Source organism: Camelus dromedarius, chromosome 1 (assembly GCF_036321535.1).
Source record: "Camelus dromedarius isolate mCamDro1 chromosome 1, mCamDro1.pat, whole genome shotgun sequence".
Taxonomy (NCBI): domain Eukaryota; kingdom Metazoa; phylum Chordata; class Mammalia; order Artiodactyla; family Camelidae; genus Camelus; species Camelus dromedarius.
Window position 1 is genome coordinate 23,975,165 of NC_087436.1, and position 19,193 is coordinate 23,994,357.

General features: G+C 45.6%; 1 protein-coding gene across 2 annotated transcripts in view; it reads left to right on the plus strand.

Annotated features, from left to right (window-relative positions):
• Positions 1–19,193, plus strand: part of MAML3 (mastermind like transcriptional coactivator 3) — a 390,443-nt gene that overhangs the window by 365,772 nt on the left and 5,478 nt on the right. For both annotated transcript variants that reach the window (XM_031465651.2, XM_064494212.1), the window contains exons 3-4: positions 13,464–13,709; positions 17,735–17,819. In XM_031465651.2, coding sequence (XP_031321511.1) covers positions 13,464–13,709; positions 17,735–17,819 — 331 coding nt within the window. The remainder of the gene's footprint in view (positions 1–13,463; positions 13,710–17,734; positions 17,820–19,193) is intronic.

The following is a 19,193-nucleotide window of genomic DNA, read 5'->3' on the forward strand; positions in this document are numbered from 1 at the left end:
AAAATCCAGAAAGTTCCAAAAAGCAAAACCTGAATTTGCTGTGCCTGGCAACTTTTTACATTGTGCTTACATTTATTTACAGCTACGTGTAGCATTTACATTGCATTAGGTAACAAGTAATCTAAAGATGTTTTAAATACAGGGAGGATGTGGATAGGTTATATGCAACTACACCATTTCATACAAAGACTTGAGCATCCGTGGATTTTGGTATCTGCAGGGGGTCCTGGTACCAATCCCCCTCAAGGATACCCAGGGGTAACTGTACATGAATGTCCACTCCTGAGGGCTTTACGTTTACTGACTAACAGGGACTCAGTGGCTGCTTCTTTGCTGGGAAATTCTCTACAACTACATCCAAAAAGAAATGAAAAATTGGCCTTGTCAACCTTTTTTTTAACAAGCTTCTAAATAAGAATTAAGAGGTAGTGTTCACTGGGCCTTACATGGAAAGTAATCTTTGGTTAAAATTAAGCCCTGAGAACCTAAAGTAAATAAAAGCTGGCTTTTCCTGTGTGTCACGTGACAGGAACCTGAGACAGACTTAAAGTTGAATTTGGGCGTTCATCCCCCACCCCGACCTTCCCCATTCTCAACAGGTTTCCAGCCATTTATATTTAATCTCAGCTTCCAGATAAGGTTTGGTCAACTTGGGAAAGACTTCATCATTGCCGGTGGAGAAATTCTCTATTAAGATAAGGTGGAGGCTAAAGAGGAGGAAGTAAAGTAATTAGTTGGACGGAGGTAAAAGAAACTAAGCACGTATGTGACAGAAATGGTCAAAAGGTAAGGAAGTCTGGAAATGCACTCCTTGGTGCTGGGGAAGTGCTCCCAGGTTGATAAATGCCCTGAGCAGCAGGTTAGATCTCTCCAGCCGACTCCAGCATTAATCAGCGCGACCCTCCTGTTCTGATTTTGACCTCCCACGAGCAGTCAGCGTGGAGAGGAGGCACGGGTATGGGAGCTCTTACAGGAGGCGTGCGGTTTAGGTGAAGTGTGCGCACGAGTCACACGTACGCTGTGAAGGAGCTGAGCTGGATCTGGGAAGAGGTGTTAGGTTGGCTGAGCTAGAGGAAGAATTGGCACAAGAAACTTTCAGGAAACAGAGAGAGAGGGTGGGCATTTGAGTTGACATTATGAGAAAGGGGTCAGTTCAGACCAGGCTTTAGCTCCTGGAGAAGGGGGCAGGAAACTAGTGAGACATCCCAGATGTTTAAGCAAAAATGCTTGGGCTTTTAGAAGGCATACACGGCAAAAGATACCTGGCACATAACCCCCATCTTAGAAGATCTCTGTTGCTGCTGTCGACACAAATGGATTTCTTCCTGGGTAAAATGAAAGTGTCACAAAAACTTCACCTTCATTCTAGGGTCTGCTTCCGTATTTAGTTATCAACTTAATGTTTATCCTGAGCAAAAGGTGGTCATTTGTGAACAGGGATATTTTCCTCGGTGCAGCTGAGGAGCTGGCCTGACCATTAGGAAAGAAAAAAATATGAGCTGAATATATAGGCCCTGCCTAGAGTTTCTAATTCCTAGTTTTTGCGAAAATTGATGATAATGAGAGAAAACATTTATGAGCACTTGCTGTATGCCAAGCCCTGCTGAGTCCGACTACTTCAGAGAAGTTCTGGTGAAATGAGTGGAAAGTTTAAGATCTTGGAGAGGATAATTTCTAATTGCTTCCAGATTCCTTTATCCAGGTTACTCCGTGTGTGTGTGTGTGTGTGTGTGTGTGTGTGTGTGTGTGTGTGTGTATGATGCAGACTCAGGTGCTGTGTTCACTGCCACATAATTGCAAGCAGGGAAACTCCCTTTGAGGCCCATACTTCTAAAAGCACTTTTCGCCCAGTTTGTCCCAACTCGTCTCAAGGTTAACCAAAGACCTGGGAGATTTCTATTTCTTGGAGTCACCTGGTATATTTACAAAATGAAGAAAGACCAATGCATTTTTTTCCAAAAGAAAGTAATGTTTATTTTTAAAAATACAGTGTAGTGTAATCATACCATTCACAAGATAAATATGGGACTTATGAAGATATTATTCATCATGGACTTGGAGCAGTGGGCTGGAGTTACAGGGCATGCCTTAAGCGGTAAAATAGGAGGCATCTTTCACTCCTATCAGGGTTTCTCAGTGACCCCATGTAAAACCTTGTGTGAAGAATATATCAAAAGATCTAAACTCGAGGAATCTTTGTGGCTGTAAGGCCCAGGGTCCGATGGTCTTTCAGAAAGGTCCCCCTTTCTGACCCTCTGTGAGCCCCTCTCCCAGACCTGCTTCCTCTAAGAACCTGGTTCTCAGCCCAAATCTCCTAAGTGTTAAAGTACTAACCCTGGATTTCTAAATGCAACTCCTTTTTCCTCCTCTCTCACACCTTCCCCCGAGTCCTGACCTCCTGCAACCCCACCACGACAACTGGCCTGCCTCTGCTCTCAGGAGTGCGGTGAGGGCTGCCCTCCCCTCGAGTCTCCCTGTGGTCACACCTGGTTTGCCCGCAGATAGGTTCAGCCGTGAGAAAATCAGCAAAGCAAGCTGACACAGACCCTCCCACTGGCAGCATCTCCCAGAGCGGGAGGGAGACCAGGGGACGGCTTTGTAGAAGTGGCTCTTCCCAGATGGTCAGAGCCAACATCCCTGAGCCATCCTCCCCAGGTTGCGGAGAGGATGGAGGGGATGGAGGACGCCCAGGCTTCTCTGCACAGCATGCCCTCGAGCCCCGAGCTTCCCTTCCTTTCCCTTCCCTTCTTCCTGTCTTGTAGTGGTTGCAGCAGAGAGCTCTATTTGGCAGCGTGGTGGGGCTCTTGTCTATAAATGGAAACATTGGCCTGACTCCCAGTATAACACAAGATAGGCCTCTGCAGCAGTTATGCAATCTTTGCCGTGATGACTTCATCAGAAGGAGGGGAGGCAATGAAAGAAAAATGGACGGTGTCGGGGAACAGTAGCTCCGGGAGGAAAACTCTTCCCAGCAGGTCAGCGGAAGACCGTTTCCTTCCCCCTCTCAATTTTTAAATCAAGGAAACAAAGATAGCAGACGTATCTGCTATCTGGGTAAAAACCCTAATTCCTGGTGAAGCTGACGAACCATTCGCAGTCCACGTGTCCAGACAGCAGCCACGTAGATGGCGGGCAGATGCGGTGTCCACCTCTGTAGGGCTAGGTTTTCTTTCAGCGCCGCAGAGGAGACAGACTCTGGGGTCCAGCGATGGTTTTCACTCATCTCTCGAGTTCTTAAACTCTTAAGGTTAGGCTGGTACTGGCCATGCTCTGTGGTTTAAAGACTAGAAAGGAGAAGAACCCCAGAGAGCAGGTTGGTGCCCCAAAGAGAAACTTGTCCAGGTGGAACAGAGAATTCTTGGAAGATGGTCGGTGTCCTTCGGAGCCTTCTCTGGGACGTGGGTGCTCTGGCTGAGTTGTTGAACCCGCGGCCAAACCCAGTGTGTTCACATTCGTGCCATGTCTGGGTCTTGACGGGAGGACTGCTGGTTAAGAATGTCTACTGCACACTCCAGAGCATGAGGTGGAAATAGCCCAGGTCCCAGACACAGCAGGAGCCACTCTCAAGCTTACTACATTCCATTCCTTGTCTCTTTAGCCTAAATATTCCTAATGAGGTTTTGTGGGTTTTTGGCTGGACATCAAGGGAAGGCAGGGTGGGTATATTATAGTTTAATGAATTCTCTAAGTGTTGGCCATTTAAGTTTCTTTCTTTATTCCTTCCTTCCTTCCTTTCTTCCTTTCTTTCTTTCTTTCCTTCTTTCCTTTTTCACTACTTGAAATCATTTAAGCTATTTAGGATAAATCTTTACACAAGCTATGACTATTTCCAGGAGATGAATCCTTAGAAATGGAATTTCAGGGTATGATGCAGTCAAGTCTTTGATCACCTTGTCCTTCTGCTCTGGAAGCCACTCCCCTCTTGGCTAACAGAGCTGTTCCGAGACATTACTTCCTCTGGGAAGCCTTCAGACCCCTCCCCAGGCACATTCAGCTGCTGCCACTGCTGGGTTCCCTTGCTCTACTCCTTGTAGAAGGTCCAGGGATGTGGCTGTGCCACGTTCTCTACAACGATGCTGTGAGCTGCCCAGGAACTAGGGGGTCCTCACCCCGCATCAGAACTGGGGACTCCCTGAAAACAGGCAGATATGCCTTTTTTCTTTTTCTTTTCTTTTCTTTTGTCAGTTTAAAGACTATTTTTTAGAGCATGAGACTTAAAATAATATTATGTTTGTAACAAACTGAAAGAGCATGAAAATATAAATCACTTATCACCCTCGTCTAACACGTGTATTCTGTGGCTGTTTTTTCTTCCCCTCTTAACTATACGTTGTAAGTTTTTTATGTGATTAGATAGCCTAGGAAGGCATGATTTTTATTGGCTGCCTAGTATTCAAGGTATAGATGTACCATAATTTATTTAATCAGGCTCCTATTGTTGCACACTAATGAACTTTTAACCAGTTTAGAGTAGCTGTGGTAGTGGAATTAATCACAACAAAGGAATCAAAAGGACTCTATAATTTACATCAAAGGCAGCGGAGAAGCCTAACTCTTCATGTTGTGTTTCCACTGGAGGGACCTATGGTAACTATGTTCAAAGCACTGATAAGGACAAACGGTATTTTTGTTGTTTTTAACCCCCAAGTAAGTCCTTGAAAGCCTGACCTTCCTGTGGCTGACGGCACTCTCCCATCTCGCTCCGGCCTACCAACTTTAACCCCTTCTTTCATCTTCAGCTGAAGCTCCAGGAGTCCGGGGAAGCAGTCCATTACAGGGTAACTTTTTATCCTCCTCTCCAATCATACGTGATGTCAGTCTAGGCTACAGTTCAGCACAGTCGGTTCAGTTCAGCAAAGATTTATTCCTTTGCAGCTGTTGACCTAGCTCTGTGCCAATGCTGGAAGACTCATAACAAAACCGAAAGACCTCACAGGCATACTGCCTTAAGGATCATATCCTACCAGAAAATTACTGCTTATCATAAGCATTTGGAAAGTTAGAACTTTCTACCTCTCTTATGTTACTTAGTAAGAAATAGTGGTTCAATCATGTATATGGGGCGGGGAGCTGAGGAGAAACACAAAACGCATCAAAATATTAACATGGTTGCCTGTGATTGTTAAAAATGAATATTGCCCTTTTTTTTAATACTTTTAGACAATATTTTAAACTTTTCCCAGTGATCGTGGGGGAAATCAGCAAAACACGTATTCATTAAAGAGTCAAATTTTGGGTAGGAACGCCGTCCTGCTCACTGAGAACCTAGAAAGAAAACCAAGTTTAGAGTGTTAGTCCTCATTATCCTAGGAGCTAAGCTAGAACCAGAGACACAGCATCTCTCTCAACCTCACTTTCTAGAGCTGCATGATCAAGAGCTCATAGCAGTAATAGTAATAACAACAAGCTATGTGTTGTGTGGTCAGGGTGTGCCAGTCACTGGGCCCTTGATGGAGCCGAGTTTCTACCCAAGCTTGTCGGTTCCCCCAATGCAAACCACTCCTTAGAGGCTGAGCAAAGAACTTTGCTGAACCCATTTAGCAGGCTTAGCATTGGGCCCGAGTTACTGGCCCTTTCAGTGATAAGCTTCCTAAATTGGTCAACTGCCTCAAAACTCAACCATCTTGGGGACCCAACCACCACACATCATATCCACATTTATCCAAGCTTCTTCAATAATCTGCCAAAACAGGGGGGTTTCTTTGGGGTAGGCCCTGTTGGGGCTCTACTATGAATTTATCGTAAGCAACTCTTAAAACCCACAGTGAAAAACTGTTCTGGATAAGGACAAAGAAAGTCTGTAAAAGAAGCCACCCTCCTGAAACCAAGTTTCTGCCCTGACACTTGATCAACTTCAAAGAGAAGTCTAGGGTTTGATTTTATTTTATTTCTTCCTTCCATTTATGGTTGAACGGTCTAATCTTATGCCCTTTCTTTAAATGTCGAAGTTGATACCACAAAGGCATCCTAATTTTGGGTATCAGGCAACATATAAAAAAATGATGTATATTTTTGTGCTCTTTCAGCTTCATCCTTTGATCCCAACAGAGTTCCTACCTTTTCATTCTATGCCCACTTCTCTCTCCCCCACCCCCTTCCCATTTCTCTTTACTCCAGAGTCCTCTTGGGTGGTCTGCTCAATTTAGACCAGATGCATGTTCTGGCCAGTGGAAAAGTCAGAATCCCAAAGACCACCATCAGCTGTGGGACATCGGGCGAGTTACTTAACCTCTCAGAGACTCAGATTTTTTTAAATCAAGAAAATAAGTTTATGTATAGCACAGATATTCAATATCTTCTAATAACCTGTAAAGAAAAAGAATATGAAAAGGACTATATATGTATGTATGTATGACACATTATGCTGTACACCAGAAATTGACCCAACATTGTAAATTGACTATACTTCAACTAAAAAAAAAAAGAGTTTAATTACGCAGATGAAAACACCCAGCAGTGCATTTTGCATACAGTAGGTGACTCATAAGTGTTAGTTGTCTTCTTCCATTGTTGCTTCTGGTCTTATTCATATTTGAAGAGTCTTTTCTGACCAGAGTGGACTTTCCTACCTTATATCAGACCAGGGGACAGAAGGCTAATGATGTTTGATGCTCCCTTCCTGAGCAAGGGAGTTTGGCTTCACCTCCTCCTCAATCTTGGCTGCTCCTCAGCCTCCAAGCAGAGCAGCAGGAATACTGATCTTTCTGAAAGAATCATGGCCATAGGCCCCTTTTAGAATTCTTGAGTTTACATTGCCTGAGCAGCCCTCTGAAAATTTGAGTTTTCTCCCAAATGTAGAAGAATCGGCAACAGAAATCTAAGCAACTCAGCATTCTGACTTACTTTTGAAAGTGCAGGGTCTGCAGTCTGATCAGGGCACAGAGAGTGCTGATACCCTAGGCTGCAGTCAGTGCCCATAAACCAGGAATATTTGCCGCAGTGATTCTCAAAACATGGGGCAAGGTAATTATCCGAGGGCATGTTAAACTGCTCCCAGAGACTCTGATACCTGAGGCCTGGGGCAGAGCCTGAGAATCAGCATTTCTAACGAGCTGCCAGGTGATGCCGACGCTGCTGGTTCCAGAACCACACTTAGAGAACCCCTGATTTAGCCGGTTATCATTCCGCAACAGCCCACATTGGAAGTGGGGAGGTTTTAGCCTCTTCTTAGCCATTTTCTCTCTATAGGCCTTTCATCTCCAAAGTCTCCATTGTCGAGGGAATAGTTCTGTGGATATGATTTTCATTTGAGGAGGTGGGGACTGAAACCCGAGAGGTCAAATGGTTCCCTGAGCCTCAGAATGCCAGTTCACCATCCTGGGCCTCTGAGAGTCACAGCCGGACGCCTCCACCCAGAGCTGCAGTGGGTGTCGGATTCTCTGACATGAAACTGCTGAACTCTTTCCCAGCAAACGTGATGTTCTGCGTAAAACGTCAGCTTCCACCTTTGAAAAGACTCCCTCCCTCCTTCTGAAACTTAAAACTTGAATAGTACCTTTGCAGGAGAAAGCCCTTTCCCCCGCCCCCCCCTAGTGTTGAAGGGTTGGATATAGCAGTGTCTCCATGTATAGAATCTAGGCAAAATTCCTTTGGAGCTTAAGTTTTTGTTTTTATTATTTTTCTTTAATTACTTTAGTCTCTTCAGTGTGTGTGAAAAGCACAGATCTGTTTTCTGGGACATGCTTGTGTATGTATTAATTTCACTTTTTCCTACCACAAACACACCCCTCTCCCTCCTCCCCCGACTCGCGCCCCCTGTGCCCTCGGTTCCCAGTTCCTTCTTAGCGGCCCGCACACACGGCGGGCGTGGTGGGGAGGGGAGTGGGGGCGGGAAGTGCGCCCCCGGAGCGCGTCCCAGCCTCACCAGTTGCGGAGAAGCGCGCGGGCCAAGGATGTCGGGGCCCCTGGGCGCCTTGCCAGCGGCCCCACGCCCACCCCCAACCCGGCAGCCCCTGCCCGAACCCCTACCGCCTTGTCGGTTTCTTTGTTAAGCACGCCTGCGCCAAGAGGCATCTCCGGGCCTGCCGGGGGCGCACGGGCCCCACTCCTGACTTCTTAGAGTTCCCTGAGGACTTGTAAGAATATAGGCTTGAGTCGAGAGGCTAAATTACGCCCCAGGGGACTTTTTAAGTAAAATTCTAAATTTCATTTAGGCTCTTCGTAGTCCTTGCGATGCAGAGACACTGAGCCCACGCTCGCCCCCACCGCTGCCCTCCCTGCGCTGGCTTCGTGCAGCCAGGACTACGGGAAACCCTGTCCCTCTTGGACGATCCGCCCCGGGGTCTGAGTTACGCCACTGTCCCTACACTCACGGGTCGCCACCACCCCCCATCATCTCCTCCCGCTCTCAGCCCTTCCATTTCTTTCCACGGCCTCCCCCACCCCAACGTGAAATCTCCCTCCCCTCGGGCTAGAAGCAAAGTCGGTAATAAGAAACCAGTTCAGTGTCAGTCAGAGAGAGGGGGGAGATAACCCTAGAGATACACGGCAATGGAGAGAGAACTCATTTTGTGTAAAGAGGGCCTCGAGTCACCAGGGAATTCCTGGATTGTCTCAGGCTGTCGTGTGTGATGTCCATCACGCCGTGCGAACACCATCTGCTCGGTATTATGCTCTCAGTTGCCAGGCTACCTGCTGTACGCAGTAACACTTGACTGCCTGGCTCCACGCTCGCAGCGTTAGCCCAGACGCGCAGGGCGGGGGGACGGGAGGGGGAGGAAGGCGAGTCATGATTAAGCCATCTGCAAGCTGGGGGTGGGGGGACACACCGCGCGGGCGGAGCGGGCGGGCTGGCAGCGAGGACCGGGCTGACACCACCATCTGCTGGGGCAGAGGGAGAACAGCAGCTGCTCCTTGTTCTCCCACGAGAACACCTGAAAAAAGGCTGAAGCCCTGGGCGCCCTCCAGCCAGTTCTCCGTGAAGTCCCATCACCTCAGTCTCATCGCCGCTGGCAGCCTTTTGCAACCCTTTCGCTAAGGAGACTACAGTCTTTGGTTCGCCGCAGCATCCTGGGCCCATCTCAGCCAAACACGGTTCGTGTTCTTGAAAACACGAAGGAGAAATAAAGCTTCCCGACGCTCAGATTTATAAATAAACAGCTGGCTGCTCTTGGGAGATATTTTTACCACAGCTGTTTTTTGAAGTAGAAAACTGCCTCTTTGGGGGAGGTCGGGTGTTTTTTACACCTCCTACCTCTCTCCAGCCCTTAGAAAATTGCTAAGATCTTTTCCCTGGAGCAGAAGATAAGTAAAATAGGTTCAATGGTTTTGATTTTTTCCCCCTCCCTTTATTTTACTGAAGAGTGAGAGCTTTGGGGAGCAATGAAGATCTATGTAGTCAATTGGATTTCTGAGGGGAAGAGGCTGAATTAGGATTCTGGGTAGAAGGCAAGGGAGGTCGTTGGGCAGGGGGTGGAGTGGAGAACAAGCTAGTAATTAAAACTAAAAATAATGTATCATTTGGCTTCAAGGCATTACATTTCTGGTGACGAAAGCACAGCCTGGTTTTCTCTAATTGCACACAGTGTGTGTCCTCCTTAGAAATGAGAGCAGTGGTTTGAAGTCCTGAAATTCCACAGACTATTGCTCATTAAGCCCTCTTAGACTGGAGGTTAAAAGCCACCATGTCATATGAAACGGCTAATGGCCTCAGCCAGCTCAATTTGTAAGGTGAGTCACTTGGTTGGTTTTCACATTTGGCATACACACCCGAGGCTGGGGCTCTAGGTGTCACTCACCTGCTGTTGAATGCAGCAGAGATGGCTGGGAAAGTCCTAAAGGTGTATCAGCGTAGACTCGGGGATGTTTCATATGGAAGGCAGTCCTTTAAAAATGCACGTAGCCCTCCTGCCTCTTGGTCTTCAGGCCTTCAGTGAGAAACTTGAAGGCAAAACCTTTGAGAGAGAACCATTTGGGAAAACATATAATTCTGAAAAGTAATAACTGGACTATCCCTTTGGGAAGGTTTTTTCCCCCTACTGTGCTTTTGAAGTACATACAGGTCCCCTCCTCCCGCACCCATCTGAAACAGAGCTGTTCCTATGAAACCTTTCCTAAGCCGAACCAGCTTAAAGTGAAGAAGCAAGTACCTTAGAACACATCTTGCTAAGAATGTGCAAAATAATTATAGATAAAGCATAGATGCTCACAGACACTTCAAAGCTATGGTAGCTTGATACTGAGATGCTGAGTGTAGTTCCCAGGGAAGCAGCTTGGTGGCGCCACTCTCGCCGCCAGGGTTTCCCGCTGCCTCTGTAATCACTCTGCAAAACAAACACTGAACGCTATTTTAAATTTTCACCTTTTTTCATAAAAGCGAAAATCCTCTTCAGATTTCTTTTGATTAGCCCAAACAGGTACTCGTGTAGGTCTTTCATATAAGTGAAGTGTTGTAAGGTGAACTTTCAAAAAGTAGGGGATACCTGTATTTCTTTTTGCTCCAAAAAGGCAGGGACTGCAAGTGCTCAGGTGAATAGACGTCATCACCTCATTTGCCTCTCCCTTTCTTTCCGAGTAGAGAGAAGGCTAGGAAAGCAACATATCACTACTTACCACTTCTGGGCAAGCTCACCAGTCACATGGGGGCTGGTCACACAGGACAAGAATATCTCAAAGTGCACTAGGATAAACGGAGCCAGCCCAGACCAGTCCTCTCATAAAAGCAAGCTGAAGAAAACTTAATCTTCCCTTGGGTCTCATTTTCTTTCCAACTCTCTCCTCCTTATCAAAATTGAGAAGTAGCAAATATACTGAAATACACATAAAAAAACTGTATTTGTATTTTTGCTGATTGGTTAACTATCTATACTTCAGTGTGAGTTCATTTGTTAAAGTGTTAGGTCAATCAGACATCTGTCTCCTAAAGTAGTGACAAACAGCTTTATCCCATTGGAAGGAAGGGTTTGGAAAACAGGTAGCAAGTTTGGGGGGAAAGAAAAGACTGAAATATCTTGACCTCTGCAGGAGTCAGTCATAAAGTAAATTTATTGGTAGCATAAAGTTCCTGGCACTGTTGAACATAAGGTCTTTTATTAACATAAATATTTCATAGCTCTCTACCTCATAATTGTCTGTGTCCAGAGAAAATAACACAAAGACAAGAAGTTTTAACTTCAGCAACAACACACTGACATTTGAAAACTAGAACACAGTACATTTATAGGAGACATACTATCTATTTAGTCTACAGGCAATTCTTAGGTGCATACTTGGCACTACGGACCCACAGTCTGGGACAGGCCTGTGCTTGTGGAAGGAATACTCAATACTTGTGAAGACTCAAGATCAGTGTTCCAGGTCTGCAGGTTCTGGTTCTTCCATTTACCGACCATGTGACCTGGGCTACCGCACTAACGCACCAGGACTGCTTAGGCTCTTGTTTCCTGGATGAGAGGAGTAATGAATTTTTGTTTGTTGTTTGTGTTGCTGGTTTTATTTTGTTTGGGTGGCAGAGGGAGGGAAGAAGGGCCCCTGAAAATGCAGTTTAGGAATCTCACAGCTGGAAAGAAGAACATGAGTGGCTGAGCACCACGCGGTAGAGGGCAGGGGTACAGCGGGCCCGGGCTCCAGGGACTCCAGTGCAGGGCCATGTCTCCAGGAGGGACAGAGATCAAACACAACTGTATGTTTTGAGAGGAGGCTGCAGTGTGACTGACTGCACCGACACTGAAGAGGGAGCAAAGCAAAAAGAGGAAAAATATTAAAATCCCATTTGACTGCACTCTGTCATTTAGGATGGCTCAGAAGAGACAGATAAAATTCATGTTGTTCATAAAGCAGGCTAGTTGAATGCACTGATGAAGGAATGCATCAGTAATGATGGACATGCCATTGCAAATAAAAGTAACATATAAATTGTGATAACTACTACAACATCCAGTTAAGGTAATCACTTTTGTGTGTACATCTGTATAATATTAATTTCCTTCACCCCAAATAACTGGAAATAATACCAGTGGGGGGGGGGGAATGAACATCTGGATTTTACAATGAAGAAATATTTTAAAAGTCCAGTTTGCCTGGATTAAAAAAAAATGTGAGTAACTATGGATTTATTCACATTCATTTCTCCTGAGCTAAGTCTCATCATCAGGCCTCAGTATGACTATGTATGTCCTTACACACATGCCCATTTCATTTGTGTACCTCTCAGCGGCCAGTCTTTGTCCAGATAAATTACTTGAAACTTGAGTGAATCAAAAGGAACCTTTCTGCAGAATGTTCAGACTATACTTGGCTGTTGCCAGGTATGCCTGATAGAATGAACAGGAAAGAAAGAAAACGAAATCTTATGGTCACACACCTACTTTTCCCATCAGCTATTTCCCCCTAATGGTCTACACCGTGGGGCTGTTACAGGGTTCCCCTCTGAGTACTTTCTCCCAGTAGTCACTTGGGCTATGTGTGAGTAGTTCTCTGCCACTTTACCTCCTATTCCTTAAGGACAGTCCTTAAAACTTGCCATCATTGACTGACTGACACATAATTGTAGAATCGAGACCCAGTTCAACTCCCCACATTTAAATTATCCCAGACATAGGAGACTCGATTCTATTTTTAAAGATGTTAGGAGATTACATGTCTTTGGTCGGTGTAACACACTCCCAGTTCTCACCATCAACAATTCTCATTAGCAGGATTTTTTTTTTACATATGTCAAAGTTTTCAAGTAGCACAATTAATTAGAATTCCATCAAATAGCTGATCTGTTGATTAATAAATTCCAGCAGTCTTCTGTAAACGTCTCTCCTACCAGCGAAGAAGCCCATTTTTTTTCTCATTTTTCAGTTTTATTAGGTAGAATTGTTACAATTTGGCTGCACATATACAATATATTGCATGTAAATACATATATACAGTATACTGCACATATTTTTAAATTTACATATATGTACTGTTGGTTGTTTCTAAGAACGTTTAGAGCTTTAGCTTTTTAAACTTACATAGTTATCAAAGGAATAAAGCCAACCACAAAATAAGAATTAACTCAAAGAGATACTTACACCCCACTAGTAACAGCAACATTATTTATAATTACCAAGATATGGAAGCATAAGAAGCCCATTTTGGCCAGGTAGGCAGGAAGGATTAAGAGGTAAGGTCAAGGCTGTCTCATTCCAGGTTCAAGGTGAGCCCCGCCCCCAAGGATTTATTCCTTTTCCTTTGGAGGCACTCGGATTATTAGCTGAAAACCCAGTTCTTGTTCCTTAGCCAGTCCCATCGAAAACAACTGGACCTGGTCTCAGGTTCCCCAGAGCCCTGCTCTATTACTGTCTCCTGTAGCCTCTCCACTCTCACTGTGGTCAGGCTAGGTTTGAGGACCACTGGGTTATTTTATGGAAATGTAACGTGTGCCACTCAGGATCCCGCAGATCCACAAGCCGGGGACCTGCCCCATCCCTCTTCCCCCACGCTTCCCTTCAGATGTGGAATTGCTGCGTTCTCTTCTCTTCCTGTCCTCCCAGGAGCAGCACCCGGTGGGGCTTCCGAGGACCACGGGCCCCATGCAGTCCTCCGTGCCCCCAGGCTCCGGCGGCATGGTCTCGGGAGCCAGTCCCGCGGGTCCCGGCTTCCTGGGCAGCCAGCCCCAGGCAGCCATCATGAAGCAGATGCTCATTGATCAGCGGGCCCAGCTGATGGAGCAGCAGAAGCAGCAGTTCCTGCGGGAGCAGAGGCAGCAGCAGCAGCAGCAGCAGATTCTGGCCGAGCAGGTAGCACGCGCCCATGGTGTGAGTCATTCGTTCAGCAAACATTTATCCCGCGCCTGGTGTCTGTGAGGGCACCTCAGTTCATGTCCTTCATCAAGAAATTCACAAGCCAGCCTTTCCGAGATCTGCAGAAGAACCTGCAGAATTTAGACCCTTCAATTAGCTGGGCTTTTTCTTAGAACGAATTCGTTTGTTCTTAAAAGACAGGCTTCCACCATCCGTTTGGAGACCCATTTGCCAGAGACCCTTCTTCCATTTAAGGCTGGCTCTTTTCTTCTGGTTTCTGGTGCAGGGGTCTGTGTAATCAGCATGGGGGACAGTGATGGGAGGGGGCTGGTTCACAGTCTTCACAAACTCTAATATTTCCAGCCTGGAGAAAAAAGAAAATAATTCAGAGAAGTTTGTTTCTTGGAGGAAAGTGTCAAAAGGAGGGATTGAGGAAAATTCTTAGAGAATTGGTCATGAACAATGGAACGGGAACAATAGCAGGATAATAGGGCCCACAGAACTACCTGGAAACCTGAACTCAGGGTCACAGAAAGGGTGCAAACTTGAGAAAATTCCCAGCAGCTTTTAAAACAGTTCAGGAAATCTTTGAGTTAAAGGAAGGCCTAATACACAGAAAGCTTTACCCTAGACATCTTTGACCACCCTTGACATATAATTCCTTCAGCTTTGAAAGAAAGCCTTCCCTGCTGGCTGCCCTAAGTTTCAGTGCGTTTTGTTTTTTCAAGATGCCCGTGCCTGATTTAGTGTTATCCCAGGAAAGGCCTGAGACCTTCCACAGGAGGTCCCTAGTTAGCTTCTGTGGGGGGTGGTCCATTGCATCACACCCTTCTATTATAGGAGATGTGAGGCTGTCATCTAAGGCTCACGCCCACAGTTACCCTTCTAGAATGTTCCTAGTAGGATCAGAATTTTGGAAATTTATTAAATATCCTCCACCATATCTATACAAGATACTGTGTAGGACACAAGGTGCATTGAGGTCCTTACTAACCAAGAGCAGCCATTCAAAGTGACACCAGTCATCCCCCAAATAGAAAAATTGTACCATTGAGCACAGTTCACTTATGTTCCCTTTTTGCTTTTGTTCCTGAACAGCTGTGTAATTATCTCCCTTTTTACTGAGGTCAGTCAGCTGCCTGGCAGCTCTTGTGCAAACAAACCTCTATCCCTCTCACCCTGCATAAGGTGTGTGACAAGGAGCCACGCTAATCTCTCTGAGGCAGTGGTAAATGGAGCTGCTGCAGGGACGCTGGGCTTTGCAAATCCTCTCCTCAGCCAATCCCAGGCAATTTCAAGTGTGCCTGATACTGTGACCAAGACACAGAGGGAATGGGGGGTAACCAGGCCGAGTACGGCTGTACCAGCCCAAGGGTGTCCCCACACGGCGAGGTCAGGCAGCCCCAGGAATGAGGGAGACAGGGGAGTTGCCACAGGATGGCACCCACAGACCATGAGGTGAGAGCATGTGCGACCCCTCAGAACCCAGGACACGGAAAGACAGACATAGGACTCCTTAGAAAAGACGAGGAAATGGGAAATTGCAAAAAATAATAGTAGTAAGTATAATTCCTTAATGACTGTGTGTAACAAGAGATGAAGAGGGACCGAGGAAAGAACAGTTTACTCTGAGTCACATCTTTTGCTTGTGGTATGATTTTGGAAAAACCTAACCTCACTCCTCATCTGCCAAGTTAGGTTTTCATCATTTCCCAGCCTCCCTCCTGATGCTCCCATGAGTCATGTGTGTAAAATCCTTGAGAAACTGCACAGACGTAGGTTGGGGCCTGTCACGTGACCCCGGCATCACAGAACGCGGTGCAAGAGCTGCAGCCGCACGTGCCAGCCGTCCTGTGGGACCAGCCCGGAAACGAAGCCGCGAGATGTGGCCCCTCACCTGCACCTGGAGACAGTGCTTATTGACGTGGGCGCCCTGTGGCTCTTCGCTCATTGTTTTAGAATGACTGTGGCCACATCGACGCCACGCTGATTTTCCTGGGCCGTGCAACAACAGTGAAAGTCTCCTAACACTTTTCAGTTTTGCAAACCGCCTACTGGGAATGCTTGGGTTTCCAAAAGGGCATGTGAGGGGAAACAGAAGGACTGGGAGCTTGCATATCTTTGGGCACTTTCAAATGATTCTCAGCGGACTTAGCAATCAGAACAGAGCTGGTTGAAAGCAGGTGGGAATTAACATTTAATGCATTATTCTCAGAGAGCACAGAGGTGTTGACTCCCATCTATTCACAGAGTTGCAATGGAACCTGATATTTTAGATATGAAACAAACATTGGGGATCATGAAGTCCCTTTATTTTACACAGGAGGAAACTGAGGCAGGGGCTTATGTGATTTTTTTGAATCGGCAGAGAGAGGCAGAGCCAGGACTATAACCCGGGCCCCCTGACTCCTGACTGACAACCCCCAGCACCTATTTGCAGCTGTAAGTGGAACAGTTACATTCTTACATAATCTAGGAAGTTTGGCTGAGAAGAAGCTTTTAAATGCTCAGCTTACTCTCAATCACGTTCTTATTATTGCTGCCTAAAAGATTAGCATGGTTTCTTGTCTACACTGTGTCTACACAGTTAATTCATTTCACTAGTTTTGTGCAAAACACCGTGGTAGGCACTACAGGACGGGGTGAACACAGGCTCTTCTTTCCTTTGGTTGCCAGAGTGCTGACTGGCCTTGTCAAGAAAAAGGGGAAAAAAAGAAAGAAAGAAAAGGAAAATTACAGAGCTGCCCAGGAACAAAAACAAGAGAAAAAATAGAAATAAACACATGTGTTAAGAAGTGGTCAATGTGTGTTATTTTTGTAATGAACACTCTTAAGAGCCTGGCCCTCGTCTATGTTTTTAGAACCCTTGCAGATGAAAGGTGCTTAATGAATATTTAGCAGCTGCAGAAGGAGGTTAAGCAACGTGCCAGAGGTCACGCAGCTATTTGACCGCAGACCTAGAACTAAAACCCCTTCCTTTGCTCTTTCCACCATATTCTGATTTTCTCTCCCTTTTTCACGTACAGCATGATAATGGTCATAATAGCCTTCCCAGTATATTGGCAACAGGGTTGGCCGAGCAGAATCCCCGTGACAGTAAGACGAAAAACTCAAACGCAAGCCTCCTGGCCCGCGGTATACGTGGAACCCCTCACGGTCTCCACAAGGCAGTAAATGCTGTGTATCTGGCTTGTGGAGATGTGTTTTGCAGGCAGTATGGCTTCCTGGGAATAAGAGGAGACTTTTGTGTAGTTTCTGAGAATCCCATCTTCTTATACCCGAAGCATCTATTTCGGTCATTAAAAATTAGTTGCTTGTCCGTTTGAGCTCAGTCCCCAGCATGAGGAAAGCATGCGGGCTGATGTTGGAAAATCAGAGTCAGAGCTGCCTCCTTCACTGCTCCTTCCTCATAAGCCAGCGAGTCCACACAGCAGAAGAGCCACAGATGTTGATCAAGGATGCTCATAGCAGTGGTATCTGTGACAGCCTAAACCCGGAAGCACCCTTAAATAACCATCCCTGGTGCACAGGTAAATAAATCTTGGTGTGTTCATGTGAGGGACTAGTGCTCAACAGTGAGAATTAACAGACCACACTGCACGCATCACTGTGGATGAAGCTCTCATATACAATTAAACCAAAGAGCCAGACACAAAAGCCAGACTCGAATACACTGTGTAAACCCCCTACTATAAAGTACAGAAGCAGACGTAACTCATCTGTTGTTAGCTTGGGATAGTGGTTCCAGCGGGTCGGATGAAAGTAATGACTGCAAAGGGGCATGAGGGCTCCTCGCAGGGTTCTGTTTCTTGATCCAGGTGCTGTTTCCCAGGAGCGTGTTCACCTGTGAAAACCCATCACACTGTACACGGATGCTATATGCTTTGCACTTACCTATATGAATGTTACCTTCAATTCAGAGTTGAGTTTTTGAAAACTGCCTTCCTCAGCATCTCCAGGATCTTTAATTGCACGCTGTCTCTCATCTCACCTTCCCGCCCTTCTCGTCCTCTGTCTTTTAGCAGTTGCAGCAACCACATTTACCCCGGCAGCACCTCCAGCAGCAGCGGAATCCGTACCCAGTGCAGCAGGTCAACCAGTTTCAAGGTGAGGCACACCCCTGCTGTTGTGTACCTTCCAACTGGGAAGCGTACGTGAATGTAGAGCCAGTGACAATGCCACGTGTGCTGTGTTTGTGTCCCAGTAACATTAACAGTGTTTAAGAATGAAAGGTACCAACCAATCAGAATGCCAGGTGATAACCTTTTGGTCACTGGGCCCCAGGGAGATGTTGGTGGGCCCACGGAGGGGTCGGGTGGCTGTCGGGGTGGGACTGGGACAGCTGTTCCTTACCAAAAGTACAGAAGTATTTCAGTAGTTTAATAACCGAAAAAGACATGCAGGTGTCTTTTCACCCAATATCGCCTGGTTTATGTCTTGTCATCTCGGTGCCGGCGGTGGGTGGGATTTGCCTGTCTCACAAGTTCCCCGTGTTGCTGGCCCAAGGGCCACACTTCGAGAACTGGTCCTTTATATTATGAACTAACTAAAACCATTGAATCTGATAAACCTGGCATAGTGTCCCTTGAGTTTTCTAGGTTTGTAACTCATGTATTATTTTTTAGAATAAATGGACAAAGGAGTTGAATAACTCCTCTATATTCTTAATGCTTGGGTCCAGTTTAAAGAAAAGGTCTGCTCTTTGATCTTTTCTGAAACCCCAAATCACAGGTAATCAACCTAAAAATGTAGCTACACTGAAGCTAAACAACCCGTGACATGTCAGAGTTCCTGAGCTGAATGGTAATTTTGTTTTACTCTCTTCAGTATTTTCACGTATTTTACTAACACCCAAGGTATCATAATGTTATGTACCTGGGAAAATAGCAAATTGATAGATAAGAAGTACTGTCCTTGGAGAGAAGTTCTGTTAGGAACCTATAGGTTCTCTCACCACTACACTTTTCAAAGGTTTTAATGACTATCTTTTTCTTACTGAGTTTTGTGCCTCTGGGCAGTGTTACATGCCTATGGGGAAATGCTTGTTTTTCATAAATATAGACTTCTTGTGAGTGAAAACAGACACGGATCCTTTTAGGGAATAAATTGCATATTACCATTTTTATTTGAATATAGAAAATTTTCTTTGACACTGTGATGTTAACCAGCAGACAGGAAAATTAATTTGACTATGGTGTCTCACAGTAATATCTGTTTTAGACAAAAATTTAAAAAAGAAGGAGAAAAAGTAGCCTGTTGTTTAACGTATGTAGTCATCAGGTAAAGACAAGTTAATTCTTTGAATGCATTTGAATTTTTTTCCTTCGTACATTTAAAATTCCTAAAATTATAAAAACTAGATTAGTAAGAAGCTTTTTATTTTTCCTAGGTTGAAAATACGGTGCTGAATGCTGATATTAAAATGTCCTTTTTTTAAAATAAGAATTACATCTGGATAGCATAGTCATTTACACTACGTAA